General features: G+C 40.4%; 1 protein-coding gene across 1 annotated transcript; it reads left to right on the top strand.

Annotated features, from left to right (window-relative positions):
• Positions 1–2,300: 2,300 nt before the first annotated feature.
• Positions 2,301–9,001, top strand: LOC131881590 (2-acylglycerol O-acyltransferase 2-like). Its single transcript, XM_059228496.1, has 4 exons — positions 2,301–2,673; positions 5,151–5,453; positions 5,530–5,749; positions 8,725–9,001. Exons 1-4 carry the CDS (start codon positions 2,390–2,392, stop codon positions 8,983–8,985), a joined length of 1,068 nt encoding a protein of 355 aa, XP_059084479.1. The 5' UTR covers positions 2,301–2,389; the 3' UTR covers positions 8,986–9,001.
• Positions 9,002–16,579: the final 7,578 nt, after the last annotated feature.

Below are 16,579 nucleotides of genomic sequence, written 5' to 3'. Positions count from 1 at the left end.
CCCATGATCTTAGCCTTAAAGGGTGATGACATCTCCAACTCCATGGAAAGTTGCCGCTGCTCAGGTAAAGGTGCAAGATCCAAGTTGGAAGTTCTGTTGAAATAAATGAAACACTCAATCGATAGTTTGATCTTCCCCAACTCACAACTTTGACCACCCAACTCTCCAACAAGCTAATCAACTCCTTTGTTGGTTTCATCTTCAAGCGTCTGATTCAATTCAACCGTTTCACAATATTTGCCATCAATGTTACGAAGCTAGGCCTTAAGATATTTAGAACAAAACAGCCTAATTGCTGTAAATTTCAATCCCGGTAGCGGTAAGGAAGTCCGCACCGAAAAAAAAATCGACATCATCACATGACTTTTGACATAATCAAAAAAGCATTTTTTGGGTTTGGTTTTTCACGGGCTTTTCTAACCGCTACAGGGAATGTCATCCCCAGAACCTTTAAAATGAAAGGTGATAATTCCACTACTTATTACCTTTCAATCTTTATATGATATTTGGTCCACCAACGAATTCGAGTTGGCAGACCGAGCTAGTCCTTGAATGTAAGGTTGATCTGGAATGCTATCGAGAAATTTGTCCAAGTCTGACTTCAAAGATGCTACCGGATCAATAAGTGTCATACGTGTCATGCAACTGATCCTGATCGAAACTTCCTCAAGCGCCGAACTTAAGAGCTTAAAAGGAGGTTCTGCCACAAAATCCATCGTAGGTGGAGGGTGAGAAACTCTTTATGGGATAGGGAACAAGGGAAGTTAAGCTTCTAAAACAACTTATGCCTCAATGAGCTCATGCACGTGAATGGGTGGAAATAGCTACACCCGAAATTGGAACAACCCTTCTCATTGAACTGAAGAATACCGAACTGGCTAAGTTTGGGACACCACTCTGGGTGAGCCAATTCATAAGTCTTCCCTGCCTTCTCACATCTCTCTCGGATATTATAAATCTTGAGAGCATTTTAGACCATATTTTTTCTGTCCATGGATGGTGGATCATCGAACGTGCTACTTTTGCTTGCACTTGGCTGGTTCATCTCACGATCAAATTATGGCTGCGGGTGACCAACCCGGTCTCTTAAGGCTACCGCAATGAAAGGCTGTTCAATGGAGGAAGGAGCTTTGGTCTATTTGCAGAGGAGACGAGAAAATAAGAGAGCAACTTGTCCAGAAGGATATCCGACTCTTGGCTGAGCATGCTATATGAACAGTTGAACTATGGAAGTTGGAGCTGATTTTCCGACCTATAACTTCAACATTCGGAAATCATCGAGATGGAACAAAATGAGGTTTAAGAGCTTATTTTTATATTGAAAAAAAAATGAACATTTGAAAAGACACGAGCAAAACGAGCAAACTTACATACAAAGCTGCTGACACTCGGGAAAACAGGAGCACGTGAAATAACCTAAATGGGGACGAAAATGATAAACAAGAAAAATAAATAAAGATTACGTGAATAAAAGCATAATTTGTCTTCCCTCCAGCAATCTCGCGACAATTTTACAGCACAATGTACACCCAGATTAGCCGTACCATTTAAGATCGCCATTGACAAAAGTGTGCGATTGCTCTCATCAGAAGGCGAGACTAAACTGAAGAGGCCTTTGTTTCCAACAATGGGTACTGAACCAAGAGCTTGAGATCCAGCCTCTTAGACAACTCGGCCACATTCGCTCCTGAAATCTGATAGATCAATCTAATTCTAATTTACTGTTATGGTATTGTAAATTGCAAAAACAACGGGACCTAATATCTTTGACACTTTTAAATATTATTGGCATTACTCATATTTGTCCAAGCCTTGCAAAGGCATCTTGTAAATTTTTGATTTCTCTGATTTTCTCTGGTTTTGTTTTCTTTTAGTATTCTCTTAGTGTAGCCAATTTAAAACTCTCATTCACACAATGTCGATTGAACGCCTCATCTAATCCTTCTAATCTTTCCAATTGTTTCTCAGGAATCTCGTGTCAGATCAAGTTCATGATGACCCTCGTTTGCATTTCTGAACACCCTTGTTACTTACTCACTTTAAGATCCCCGAGAGAGCGAGAGAGCTCCAGTTACCACATTGCTCATACTGTACGTGACCACCTCCATTGCTCTGACTTCTGTTTTTAGTTCACAACATGTCTTATGCGCCGTAACCGTAAGCACCATATAAATGACAGTCACGAACATGTATGCACAGTTTGAATGTATGCACGTACTTGCGTCTTGACCCTTGACCCCGGCCCTCCCACACTTACTAAGAGGCAGCTTAAGATCAACATGAAACCTGCTCCCGGCCGAAGCTGAGAAGCTCGTCAGACAGGATTATTTAATCTTGTCTTGTTACAAGTGGTGGAAAGTGCAGTCATTCTAAATATCATCCAGCCATCATGAGCTCGAAAGTGCCCTTGAAAAAGACCGACAGCAACCCATTGCAAGAGCCCTTCAAGCTAATGGGCTTAGAGTTTGCGCCCTTGTCTTTACCATGGGAGCGAAGGATGCAAACCTTGGCTGTCTTGACGTATGTCAGCCTTTTCCTCACCTTCTCGTTGGGCACGATGTTTGGGTTGCTCTATCTGCTCTTTTTCACCTCATACAAGTGGATCCCTTTGTTTTACGCAGCTTTCGTGTGGTTTGACATTGACACCTGCAACAATGGAGGACGATCATGGAAGTAAGTTGGACCCAATGTCAAACTTCCAGGAATTTCAAGTAGTACGAGATCTCGTTTACGGAATTTGGCTTCCCATTTTTTCCTTGATGTGTTTGATCAACGGTAATGAGTTAAAGACTAGTTTTTTTCATCCGACTATTTACGGACCACGGACGATATTTTTGGTGGTCGAATTTGTTTCTGATCCTGCATTTTCTTTGTTTAATTACTTTGCTAAAGATTTTTCGGGACAAGATTGCTTTAGACCCCTTAACGTAGCACCTCGATGGAAGACCTTTTTTTTATTCGGGGCTGGTTAAAAGTAGATCCGCGCTTCTAACTCCTTTTACTAACTAACAAAATTAACAACCATCAATGAATTCAGCCTGATTTGAAACCAAAATATGATTAAATTGCGTAAAACATTCAAAAGAGTTGCATAAGATTTCTTTTCTTATCACATTTTGAATGTACGATCTCCTTTTCGAACAAATGCACCTCTTGCTCGAGGGATTTTTGTGGAATTGTGTAGAAAGCAACAATAAACGTTCAGGCCAACTCGAAACGAACTCATTGTGAGCCTTTTGACACAATTGGTGAAAGTAAAGTCAAATTGTTGTAACCTTCTCAAGCCATCGGTTTAGTGCAAACCCGGAAAACTTCACTATCACTCCTTGTATACAGATCAATGAGATGCAATCTACTTGAACTAGTGATATGTTTCGAACCAAATGTCACCTTTTTAGCTTCAAAGACCGCAATTAGGGCTACCGTCATCAGCGAAAAAGGGCGCACAAGTTAAGTCAAAACCACTTAAATAAGTGGCAACATGTGATCCTGCTTTTCTGGGTCTCGGAATCAGGGCTGCTTTCAAACTCGTTCCTGATCTTCGGCCTTCATTTCTGTACTGTTTTTCGTTTGAATTGGGAGCCCTAACAGAGGCTCTTCAAGCTAATTAGCTGATTTTTCGGTTCCAAACCCATCACTAAATTTTGAAAGGAATCCATTTCTTGAATGTCTCGTGTTCCTCTAATCAGACTTTGCATGTTTTACATCGACTGATTTCCAACAAAAATAGATGGCAATATGTGATTGAAAAAAGTTTAAAAGCCATCTTGTTATTCATTTCAGGAAGAAAAAATAATGTTGCTTACACTGCGATTTTTGCCCAAAGGAACTCACAAGCCCCTGCGGCTTTTTTCATGTTTTAGTAGATAGAGCTAACGTTAACCTCTTTACTTTAAACGAATTGAAACCTTGCTGAAGGAAATGTTAAACCTGTACCCACGTTCACCTTTCATATTATTCCAAAACCCTAACTCAAATCCATATTTCTGCCTGAAGAACTATATATTCTTATTCAACCAATTCTTTACCTTTTAGATCTTCCCCATAACATTAAGTCGTGTGCTTCGATTAGATAAACTTCACATTACTCTATATCATATTATAACACTTAATAAATCTAGACTAATGCGCACACTCGGTCCAAACTGAAAGGCGCATAAACAAAATAATAAACATTTAAATTCCCAGGATCTCTTTTTGAAATCAGAACGCCAAGAGGGACAAGTTTGTTCTCTAATAGGTGTAATATTCACGTTTAGTTCATAAAACAATAGGTTATATACTTATAAGGGCACACTTTACTATTTGCAGCTATCTCTCATTCGCTTGTATTTTTGCGGTGTGCTTTTGGGCTTATTGTGAAGATTTGAATAAGATGTAAAATTTAATTGAAGATGGCAAACTCACTACAAAAGTTTGATGGCGTTGGACCCGTATTCTTCTTGTGAAGTAAAGTAGAAAATAAATTGTTGACCTGGGATTCGCGGGCAAAATATGAAACAAGACACCGAACCAACCTGCACCACTCATATATCTAATTTGCCATTTAATTCAATTTGTCAGCTTGTTTGATTGGCAAAATGTACCATGAATGATCCTCTGGGAATCGAAAGGTCAAAGATTCTTCGGCCAATCAATATTATTGAAAATTACCATGCCGGACAATTGCAAAATCTGCAACAATTTAAGCATCATTGCATGGCAAAAAGCTCCCTTCATTCGCAAAATATCGCCATTTTAGCGAACTTGCGAGCTCTTTAGGGGCGCAAGAAAAAAAATGAAATTGTCATTTAGTCCCGTAAATGTAGGGTTGTTAGATATTGATATCGAATTTTTTAGATGCTAATACCTTGTTTCAGGGTTTCCGTAATTTTCTAATTTTGTAAAATGAATATAATTTTTTGGGGCGAGTCCGGACTCGAGCCCTTTATAAATTACTCGAGTTTGGCCAATTTCTCCAAAATCGAGTAAATGACTCGAATCCACTTGGGCTCGAGTCCGGAGTCGTCCCACCGCTACTAGAATATACCCTTACGCACACCATAATGCTAACCGGAAAATTAAGAACCATGTCATGCATTTTTATATCAATGCTTGCAAGAATTTTTGGGACTGATGAGATTTTTCTCTTCATTTCATATTTTCCACAGTTTCATGAGAAGCTGGTTCATGTTTCCTCATTTTGTGCGCTTCTTTCCGATCAAACTTGTGAAAACGGCCGAACTGGATCCCAATCGAACCTATCTTATTGGAAGTCATCCGCATGGTATTCTTTGTTTTGGCATCTTTGGAGCCTTTGCCACGGATTGCCTGAATGTGCAAGACGTCTTTCCCGGCATATATCCGAGACTAGTCACCCTGCAGGAACAGTTCTGGTTACCGGGATCCCGTGAACTCATTTCCGCCACAGGAGCAGTGGCGTCCACCAAGAAAGGAATTGAATCCGTGTTAAGGTAGCTCTAACGTGAAAGACCTTAGAAACAGCCGTGTGATGTTGATTTTGATAAAATTTGCATGGCTTTTTTCCAGACAGCCCAAGGGAACAGCAGCCATATTGATTGTTGGGGGCGCCTCAGAGGCTTTGAATTACTCGCCCACTGAAGTCAAGTTGGTTCTCAAGAAACGTCGGGGCTTTGTCCGATTGGCGCTCAAACATGGCACTCCTTTAGTTCCTTCATTCACATTTGGGGAACAATTTGTATACGAGCAAGCCCCGAATCCAGAAGGATCCAAACTTCGTGCTTTTCAGGTGAGGCTTCTTTTGAACTTGACAAAAGGACAAAGGAACGCGTGGCTTGGTCCTGAACGAACAGGACATTATGATTTTATGTGGCCATCCATGCTCCTCAATTTCTAGCGAAATTGTTTTGACCAATGACCCATACCATAATCAGATGTCCTTGATTTGAGTCATGCCTCATACAGACAAAGGTTCCAGCCTCTTTCAGATTAATATAGGTACCATGAAAAAAGTACCATCTAGTCTGAAAAAGAAAACGTGAACAAAAGCGTGTTTGATCCTTGAAGAATCAAATTGAGCAAGACTTTGCTTTTCTTATTTCAATATTGGCCTTGTGCAGTCCTTGTATTATAGGTTTAAGGGCATTCCGCAAGGTTTGACACGGAAGGGGAATCAAATGTCTGATTTGGTATTGTTTCAAGGGTTGGAAAAAGCTGTTTGCACTTGTTTTATCACGGAAATAGCAAGAATCCGACCAGAGAGGGCGCTTCAATTCGACTCCATAGTCCTGACATCTAAGAATCAAATTAATAATAATCTTTTATTGCGACTCTTGGTCATGTCATGGCGTAAAAATAAACATAAAATAAAATCTGATGTATATACATTATACAGAGGTTTGTTGATAAAACAAGAAAAATGTCAAGAAGGTAAAGGCAATAAAATAGTTGACTAGAAAGTGATATCACAATGAGTATGACTAGAATTGGTTCAATGCACATGGAAAAAGGTAAGAGGTGAGTTACAGATAGTACAAAGACAGGTAGGTAGAGGTAAGTGATGAAAATCTTGGTTATTGCAATAGAGTGGATGGGCCAGATCGACAGATCTTTTGTCAACTCCCGTCACTTATGGCATTTGGCTGGGAGCCGAACAAAGGTGCGTGACCGTCAATACTCCGAAGGGATGTCGGGCCAAGGACGATAAGGTGTTAGCAAGTCCTTGACCGGAAATGATAACTTGATAACCTGTGTCCGGACATCACCTCCGGAAAGGTCAGGTTCCCAACACTGTTGGACACTAACCTTGCCAGCACGATGGTGAGGGGCTCGGTTTCAACTAGAAAATGTGTCCATGCATTGTTGGCATATTGGGGTACGCAGAGGTATCGCTTGAGGAAATTGGTGTAGGTGACATCGGCAGATTTGAGGGGGGATTGGGCGGAGTTAGGAAGCCAAAGGTGTAGGCCGTAGAGAAAAATTGGGGTGACGTAGATCCGGAAGAGTTGAAGGACTATTGGGAGGGGAAGATTCTTCATGGGAAGTCTATTGCATATGTATCCGATCCTGGCCCTGGCCTTAGTTATTGTGGATTTGAGGTGATAGGTGAATGAGGGTTGGATGGAGAAGATGAAACCGACATAGTTAAAACTATTGACGATTTCAATGGGTCTATTATTGATGTGGAAGGAGGTGGGAGGCAGACGACCTTTAAGGAAAACCATGGCCTTCGTCTTGATGTTATTGACTTAAAGGCCGTTCTCTTGGCAATAGCCATGGAGCGCATTGATGGCATTTTGCAATTTCATGGCTTAATCAGCCAAGAGAACCAGGTCGTCTGCATATTGTAGATATTGTACTGGAAAACGGTTGATGTAGGGGCCTTGGTGTGTAAGAAATTCGGGCAGGTCGGATACATAAAGATTAAAAAGAATTGGCGATAGTGGATCCCCCTGCGGAAGGCCAACGGAATTGAAATAACAGGGGGATAGGTCCTCACCAGACCGAATGGATTATCTGAGTCCCGCATAGATGTTGGACAGCATGACACAGATTGAACGTGGAACTCCCCATAGTTGTAGTTTGAGGAATGATCACGTTCGGTCCACCCAATCAAATGCTTTGGAGAAATCCACAAAGCATCCATACACTCTCCTCTTGTTGCTGATGTTAGAATGCACAATTTCATAGAGGCGAGTAGCTGCCTAGGTGGTAGAGCGGCTTCTACGGAAACCGAATTGGAACTTGGGAAGGAGATCCCTATCCTTGGCCAGTCCGGAGAAGTGGGCAGCTAGTAGGGTGGACATCATCTTCAAGAAGGGGTTCTCCAGGGCGATGATCTGATGGTTGTTTGGAATGTCCTTGGGCCCCTTCTTATGGATGAAGATGATGGCTGACTCCATCCACTCAGGTGGGAAGAAGGAAGAATGGATGGCGAGGCTGAAAAGATCTTGGAGGAGTGGCTGGGCTTGGATCCGGACTTGCCCAGTTTCGGTCTCGTTTCGGTCTCGAATCAAAAAAGACAAGTTAGGCACACTGTTCAAGCAGAGAGGCAATTTCAATAAACTCAACATTTAAACTTGCCGTTTTCTGCAACGCGGTGCTTCGAATGGCACCAGATTATTTTTAACCATGCTTTCAAAATTTTTAAGATGCTTTTCTACATCAACAAATCTAGAGGAACAATTCCTGTTTGATTACGAAATAACTTCAATTTGTTTGTTGCACTTTCAGTAGAATTTATATTTCCAAATCTTGAGTTACATAAATATAAATATAGTTACATCGTTACAAGTCAAATGGCCCAGGTTTCGTCGAAGAAACAAAGATTTAAGAAAGCAGCCATTTCGCTTGAGATACTGGCAACCCATGGTATTGGTGATGCCAACTCGAAAACGCCTCGTATTTCTGTGTTTTCAGATGTTTTGAGACTTTCTTTGAGTTTAAGGCCGCAAATATCAAACTATTCTCCTTTCCTTTCCTTGGTCTTGAAATAAGCATCGTGTTTTTTTGTTGTGGCAAACAATAAACTACGACCACCGTATGGTCATTAAAACGCCCGAAATTTCGCCTTCAAATGTTTTTTGACTTCCTTCTACTCCATCACATTTCCAAGATAGTCTCAGTCGTCGCAATGAATTGTTAACGTTAACGTTTGGAGGTCTTCCTTAATTCTCCAAGGTTCAATATTTCATTTTACTTGACTGATTGATACAAAGTGATTCTTTGTTCAGACAGGCGATTTAAACTCTGGCTTTTTTCCAGGAATGGTTTGAAAGGAAGTTGAGGTTTTCCCCTCCAATTTTCTTCGGACGAGGTGTTTTTCAATATAATTGGGGATTGGTCCCCTTCAGGAAACCATTGACTGTTGTGGTTGGTTCACCAATAGACGTAATCAAGAATGAAGATCCAACTCCTGAAGAAATCGATCAACTTCAAGAAAAATATATTCAAGCATTGTCAGATCTGTACGAGACTCACAATACCAAATATGGTGATCAATCTGTGAAATTGGTAATATCATAAAAAATCGAAACTGTCATCCTTTTTATGCTTCATTTGAGTGTGAGAATTTTGTTGAAAGGTAAATGTTCATGGGAAAGAAATTACTCTCTCGAATTTCGTGAACACACTCTCTAAAACCAAGAAGGAGACTTTAAAAATCCACCCCTAAATAATATGTTTTGAATTAAAGTGTCTCTTCATACAAGGCGAGACAAAATCACAGTTCCTTGTCAATGTGAAGGCTGTCAAAGCCTCTAAGCAATCCGAGAGGATTCAGCCCAATTGTACAAGCCATATTAAGTCTAATTTGAATTTTTCAGTTTTCAGGATAATGTGTAATGGTTGCATTGAATGGAACATTTGAAGGTGAAACCAGCAAGGGAGAACTTTGATTCGGTAGTTGGGTAGAGCAATAAAGTTTGCATCTCGACCTATCCCAACAGACCACGTTGAAGCACATGAGGAACGTTGGAAAATGAAGATCTTAACTGATTTTCGACCCCCAAATTCCGACTGCTTGTCCACCGGAAATGGGAGATTTGGTTTATAGTTTTATTAAGGTTCGGAGTTTAGGCTTGCTGGGTATCGTATTGGTAGAGCATCCGCCTTCCAATTTGCGAATCCTGGCTCGATCCCAGGCTTGTCAAGTCCAAGCTTCTTTGCGGTATCTAAATTACAGTATGAGTTGCTGCTTTAACAACTTAAATGGGCGAACTTGCGGTCATTTCCGAGGGTGAGGTAATACTTAATATTGGGTTGTGACAATGCAGCGAGAATATCCCTCAATTGACACACGGTAGGCCGAGCGAGAGAGCTGCCATATGATTTCGTAAAAAACAAAACAAAAGGTTCAGAGTTTGAGGTAGTTTCGACCAGGATCAATTGTATGACACGAACACTTCGAATGGGGTCAACTTAAAAGAACCTCCGAACCATCCTAATCAAGTGCTATACCATTTTTAAATCAAATCCCAATCAGGCCGCACCAGAAAATTGTTTGTGAATCTTCCAATAAATGCGTGAATTATACTTGATTTTTTTTGCACTTGAGTGTGAGCACATTTGATGCCTCTCGGAGGCACTGGCAAAGTTTATGAATGAGGTCAAAAACATTTTTAAAATTTTAAGAAATTAAGAATTTTTTGTCAAGTTGCAATCAGGGCATCATGTTGGTGGCTAAAACTACGCCGTGCAATTTTCAATAGCTCAGCAGCTATTGAACATATATTCATACCTGAGTCCAAGCTTCTTTGCAGTATTTAAACTATAGCACAAGTTGCTACCTTAACAGCTTAAATGGGCGAACCTGCGATCATTCCCGAGGGTGAGGTAATAATTAATGTTGGTTGTGACGGCAAAGCGGGAATTTCGCTCAATTGGGACACCCATCATTCAGAAAATAGGCCTAGCGAGAGAGCTGCCATCTGACTCCTAACAAACAAACAAACAAAAACAAACAAACAAACAAACAAACAAACACACAAACAACCATATGAGTTAAATTCACAGACTAGATGAAACTTAGAGCGAATTTGGTTCAATATGGTTTCGCAGAATGTTTGAAGTGACACATATTTTTTTGAAATTGCAACTAAGTTTTCTTTAAATATTAAGCACTCAACCTGATTATATAGAGTGGTGTAGTGGCTAGTTCAGTTTTCCGGATGGCACTAGTCCCGGTTCGATTTTCCTCCCAATTATTTCTCCCCAGGAAACTCTAAGAAGCTAATAACACCTACAGATTATCTTAGAAAGCATTTTTAATCCCACCAACTGACGAAGAAACAATCTGATACGGAACACGACACTGTCTATTCGCAATAAATTGAAAAATGTGAGGGCCGGCTCCTCTGCCCGGGAAAGGTTCATCCCTCCGACCCTATCACCTACCACCAACCACAAAAGAAAACCTCCTCAAAAGCCTTGTGGGCATTGTTGAAACTTACTTACAAATAAGGCTAAAATAAAGCGTTACTTTTTGAGTCACACAAAGGGCAACGCGTTACTTTCTGGAAAAGTAACTGTATTAGTAACGGAACGTTTTTTTCGCCCTCCCGTTAGCGTTACTTTCTTCTTTCGCAAACAAGAAAAATAAATGATGGATAAAGATTTCCTCCTCCAACAAACAAAACTTTATCCTCGAACCCTTGTTTCCTTTTACCCTTGTAACCTTGTATATGTTTCCTAAACGCTAAAAGGTTGCATAAAACGGTTTTCTCATTTTTAGGCCGTTTTTTCTATAAATGTAACGGGATCGGTAACGGTAACGCGTTGCTTTTTTTGAAAAGTAACGGTAAAGGTTATGCCTTACTTTTTGCCGGTAACGGTTCAAGCTCTACTAACAAGCATCCGAAGCACCATGAATAAGAATACCAATTAAGAAATATGGGAAACATTTCTTCTTCAAGCTGTTCAACTTTTAAGTAATCTTTAATTCCTAAGTGGTCATTCACAAAGGCTTGGAACCTTGAACAATAGTAGTCTCAAACATAGTTGACACTATTGAATAAATGAAGCAATACGATATGGATTACATTTAGCATGTCATAACGATGTAACATGAACTTGTCCCACTTTTTTTGAAAGGATTTTGCCCACCTTATCCTGGACCTGGTAGAAGCATTAGTGCTTGCTTCCCTTCTGAAGTCAGAGGAAGAAGTTAAAACACTTCCTTTGAAAATATGTTTTGGGTGTATGTTTAAAGGATTCTGAATGATCGGGGCTGGTAATGGACTGGTTTAATTATCGAATGTTCTCAGTTAATATGTAAGTAAATCATATGAAGAACGCAACTTGAAACTGTTTTTGATGTGTTGATTCATTATCAGATTGCTCAAATAAAAAATAGATTGCTTAGTTTATAAATTCAGCAATAGAAAAATAAAATTCAAAAGTAATCATGGGGATGTACTGTACAAGATGGAAGGAAATTTGGGGCCACTCTTTGTGCCCTCTGAAAATCCTTCCCCACCCTCAAAAAATTGCCTGATCACTAAGGTTCTTAAAATTATGCATAAAAAAGGAGCTAAAGAGGCAAATAAAGATGAAAAAAAGTTAGCCCACGATGCAAATAAGGATGCAAATAAACGTCGAAGATGCTTTATATTGTTATGGCATACTAACGCACTTTAAGTAATTTATTAAGGTGGACATTTATATTCTAATAACAGTATGCTCTGATTCCAGTGGATCAGCGTCTGAACACTAATCCAAGACTAAACTTCCATAACAAACACAAGTGTTGTCAAAACTAAGGCTCTCTAGTAAAAATGTCTTACTAGAGAGCCCTAGTCAATACAACAGCTTTGAATTGTCCGTTCCCCCGGCCCTTAAGTAATCAAACGCCAGTAGAGACACTTCAGTTTGGATGGCTGGTACGGTGTCAGGGTGTCCGGGATAGGTACTGGGATCACTGCGTGGAAGGAAAATTCAAGTCTCTCCAAAACATTGACAGTTTTTGTGCCTAAGGAAGCCTACTTGTAATTATCAGAAATCGATTTCCATTTCTCTCTGATTTGTAGTGTAGTATTTCTAGTTCCAAATCGTTATGTGTAGTTCTTTAGTATGATTGTATTGGTCCTTGACGGTTAGAATTTATTGTTCATTAGTGTATTGATTTCATTTTGTATTAGACCAGTTGGTTGAGTTTATTTCTGTGTTTTTGTGTTGTTTTCCTAGTTTACATATGTTGTTGATTCCTTGCTTTTCTCTGTCCCTTACTTCTTGTTTACTATCTCCATCTAAGATTTGTATATTAATTTGATGTGAAGTAGGTCTTTCCTTTTTTGTTTCGTTGTCCTGCATCTCAGGACAAGATTGCATAGCCTTCTAGTTTCTTTATGTTTTCTCATTTTCTTAGTCTCTTGATTTTGCTACTCATAGATAGTTCCTCTGCATTCATAATGGAACCTATTTTTGGAAAAGTCAGCAAAGAGGCTAGACAATGTTTGGACTTGGTCTTAACAGGGAAGGATCCTTCCATAGTAAATAAGCCCTTTATTATAGAGGCTTTAGTTGCTTGGGTCAATGAAACCAGGGTGCTGCTTGAACAACAGGCTCACCCAGTAGTTGAGAAGTCGACTGATTTGACCAATGTAAAGGTTGAAGTAGTACCTCCTCTTGAAATAGAGCAGGAAAAGACAGTTGCAGAGAAAATAGTCTGTCCTGTTGATCGAAAGCAGCCTTGACCTGGTTTCAATTCTGAAACAGGAATCGTCCATAGATGCAGCCATTGATAAATTAGTTTCAGTTTTTCAGGAAGTTTGCTCTTGTTTAGCAATCTCTGAATGTGTTCCGAAAGGTGGTACACGGACAAAAATCCCAAAATGTAGGAAGACTTTGTTCAAAAAGAGTTGGAAACTAGCAAAAAGGCTGAAGAACACTTCCAATCCAGTGATTGTGGGTAGTCTCCAAAAAAAAATTTGGACGTAGTTCAGGGTAAGATTAAGGCCTCAATCGAATATGACCAGTTACAAACTGAGAGTAAGGTGGTTCAGGAGGTCAGGTCGAATCCGAAGGCTTTTTTCTCTTATGCGAACTCTAAGAGAAAAATGAAACACTCTGTTGGGCCTTTTGAGGTTGATGGGGCAGCCATTAGCAATGTAAGAGACTGATTGGCTACATGCTTGGAGATCATTCTCTTAGTGGTTTCAACCCCACTGAGTTCGGAAGCAACAGCTCATTGCTCTGAAGATGAGTCTGTTGAGATTGACAAGGTCAGTCAAGCTGAGCGTTTAAATGATCTTGTAGTCACAGATCAAGATGCTTTAGAGGCCATCAGGGACTTGAAGCTTTCAAGTTCTCCTGGTCCTGATGGCGTGACATCTCAGTTTCTGATGAGATGCTCACTGGGTTCTCGACTTGTTTTTTTCCCAATGACCCTGATCTGATGTAGTACGTCCATGTGATGCCTAGTAATCTGTCAGATCATTATGTTCTTGAGATAGAGTCGACCATTACTCCAAACCCGGCGTGGTCTAGAGTAAAACCGGCCAAAAGGGTCGGTCTGGCTAAGTTCAAGTTCAAATATGAACATTGGCCATTGATTATAGCTACTTGCTATAATCACTGATGCTCACTGGTTCTCGCTCCTGTTTTCACGTACTTGATGCGTTGCATCTTGGATCAGGGCAAGTTTCCATCTTCACTAAAGCTAGCTCATGTTGTTCCAATTTTTAAAGGGGGAGATAAGTCGCTCCCCAGTAACTATAGACCGATTTCTCTCACTTCGAATATTGCCAAGGTATTTGAGAAGATCATGAAGTTCAAACTTGTTGAATTTCTTGATATTCATGAAGTTCTTCCTCCTAGCCAGCACGGGTTCCGAGCACATTTTAGCACGGTTACCCAACTGATTGATCATAATGAGCAAGTCATTGAGGGACTAAAGAGCCATGAATCAGTTGATGTTGTCTATCTTGATTTTGCCAAGGCCTTTGGCAAGGTAGATCATGGCTTTTTGATGAATAAATTTCATGACATTGGGATCCAAGGCAAGGTTCTCAAGTGGTTGAAAAGTTTCATTTCTGGTAGGGAGCAATTGGTTAAGGTTGAGGGATCCCGTAGTGACATACATCATGTCAAGTCAGGTGTTCCCCAGGGTTCGATCTTAGGGCCCCTCCTGTTTATAATATTCGTTGCCCCGCTTCAAAAGCTTAGTATTACTGCCAGTCTCTCTTCTTATGCTGACGATACAAAGTTAGTTTCTGGTAGGAATGGGCAAGATTCAAGTAGCCTTGCAAAGGGCTTAGATCGAATCTACTCTTAGGTAACTGAGAGTAATATGGCCCTGAATGGAATGAAGTTCCGCTCAATGACATTTGTGTCAACTCCTTTAATTAATCCACTCGTAGATAATGGAGATAAAGATATTGATCAAGTCTCATCTATGAAAGATCTAGGTGTAGTCCTCCAAAGTAATGGAAAGTTCGATGAGCATATCCAGTTGAAGGTGGGTAAGGCTTTTCAAACATGTGGTTGGATATATCGCACGTTTAAGTCCAGTTAAGTATCACGATGCTAACTCTGTACAAGTCGATTGTCCAGCCACATCTTGAATATACTTTACCCATTTGGGCTCCAATGTGTTCAGCAGGTTTTCAAAAGGTCGAACAAGCCCAAGGATGTTTCACTAGGAACATCACAGGATTGAGAGAGCTCTCATATTGGGAGAGACCAGAAAAGTTGGGACTGTACAGTGTTCAGAGAAGGTACGAAAGGTATCTGATATTGTACGTTTTCAAAAGTATCCATGAGCTTTGTCCCAACCCAGGGTTTAGGGTCAATTCTAGTGACCGTAGAGGCTTAATGTGCGTTTTGAGAGCACCTTCAAGTCTTCGAGAATCCAGGCTAGCTAAAACAATGAAGTCCACATCTCTTCTTTCTCGGGCTCCTTCATTGTTTAATTTGCTTCCCTCTAATATTCGTAGGGAATACGTAGGCCTTATTGATCCGGTTCCATCTTTCAAGTCAGACTTGGAGAAATTTTTAGATAGCATTCCAGATCAACCCTACATTCAAAGACTAGCTCGGTCTGCCAATTCAAATTCGTTGGTAGACCAAATATCATATAAAGAGTGAAAGGTAATGAATAGTCGAATTATAACCTTTCATTTTAATAGTACTGGGGATTACATCCCCTGAAGCGGTTAGAAAAGCGCGTGAAAAACCACCCCCCCCCCAAAAAAAAAACAATCAACCAAAAGAATCCTAAAATGTGGAAAAATTTGAAAAAACAGACCAAACATGCAAATGATGCATGAAGGTTCAGGATGCAAAAAGACGCAGTTATGTGCCCAGGATGCAAATCAATGTTATTTGCGTGAGTTTGAGAACACTACTGATCCCATTGAGTATCAAATTTTCAAATTAAAAGTAACTTCGTGTATTTAAAAACCATACACCATACCATGAAAGATTCAACTTAAATCTGATGTGATTTTTTTATGTGTGTATTTGGGCTGCTAGGGTCGGAGGGGGTAACACTCGCCTGGCCAGCGAAGCTAGCCGTCAAATCGTCCCTATATTGATACGATAAGTAGTTTCAGAGTCGAACCAGTTTGGTTCTCTGTCAGTGCGATTACTGATTACCCACTTGGTAACCCTCTGGCCATCAGAAGACTGACTCCTGTAATCCCAGATCTTCGCCCTCGGTCTGGTCTCTTGTGAAGGGATTGATCGTTCTTGCGCGAAATTCTCCACTCGTCAATGGTTCGAGGACAGCCACTGAAAAGCACACTACTGATGGGATCAAATAAGTAATCACGGGAGGTTGTTACTAGGGCTACCAATTTACGCATTCAGGGGCATGTGGCATCCCTAGCGCAATATCGGAAACCCGTTAGCTAGTCACAAAAAGTAACCCTGATTTTTCTTCGATCAAAGCAGGGTTGCGTTTTTGGTCAAATCTAACATTTTACGTTAAGTGGGAAACGGCTGGTGCCTTGACTTTCCTATCTTTCTAGCAATCCTGATTTTGAAAATTTGTTTGATCCCATCACAAAGAGCCCACTTCCGTCGGCCTCTTGCCGGTCTTCAACAGGCCCTTAGTTTTGATTCTGACATCAAGACTATGTTCACTTACATTTTCGAGCATTGTTGTGGTGAATTGATTGGT

The sequence above is a fragment of the Tigriopus californicus genome, chromosome 6 (assembly GCF_007210705.1).
Source record: "Tigriopus californicus strain San Diego chromosome 6, Tcal_SD_v2.1, whole genome shotgun sequence".
Taxonomy (NCBI): Eukaryota; Metazoa; Arthropoda; class Copepoda; order Harpacticoida; family Harpacticidae; genus Tigriopus; species Tigriopus californicus.
The sequence above is the reverse complement of the archived record's forward strand: the minus strand, read 5'-3'. Positions and strand labels throughout refer to the sequence as shown.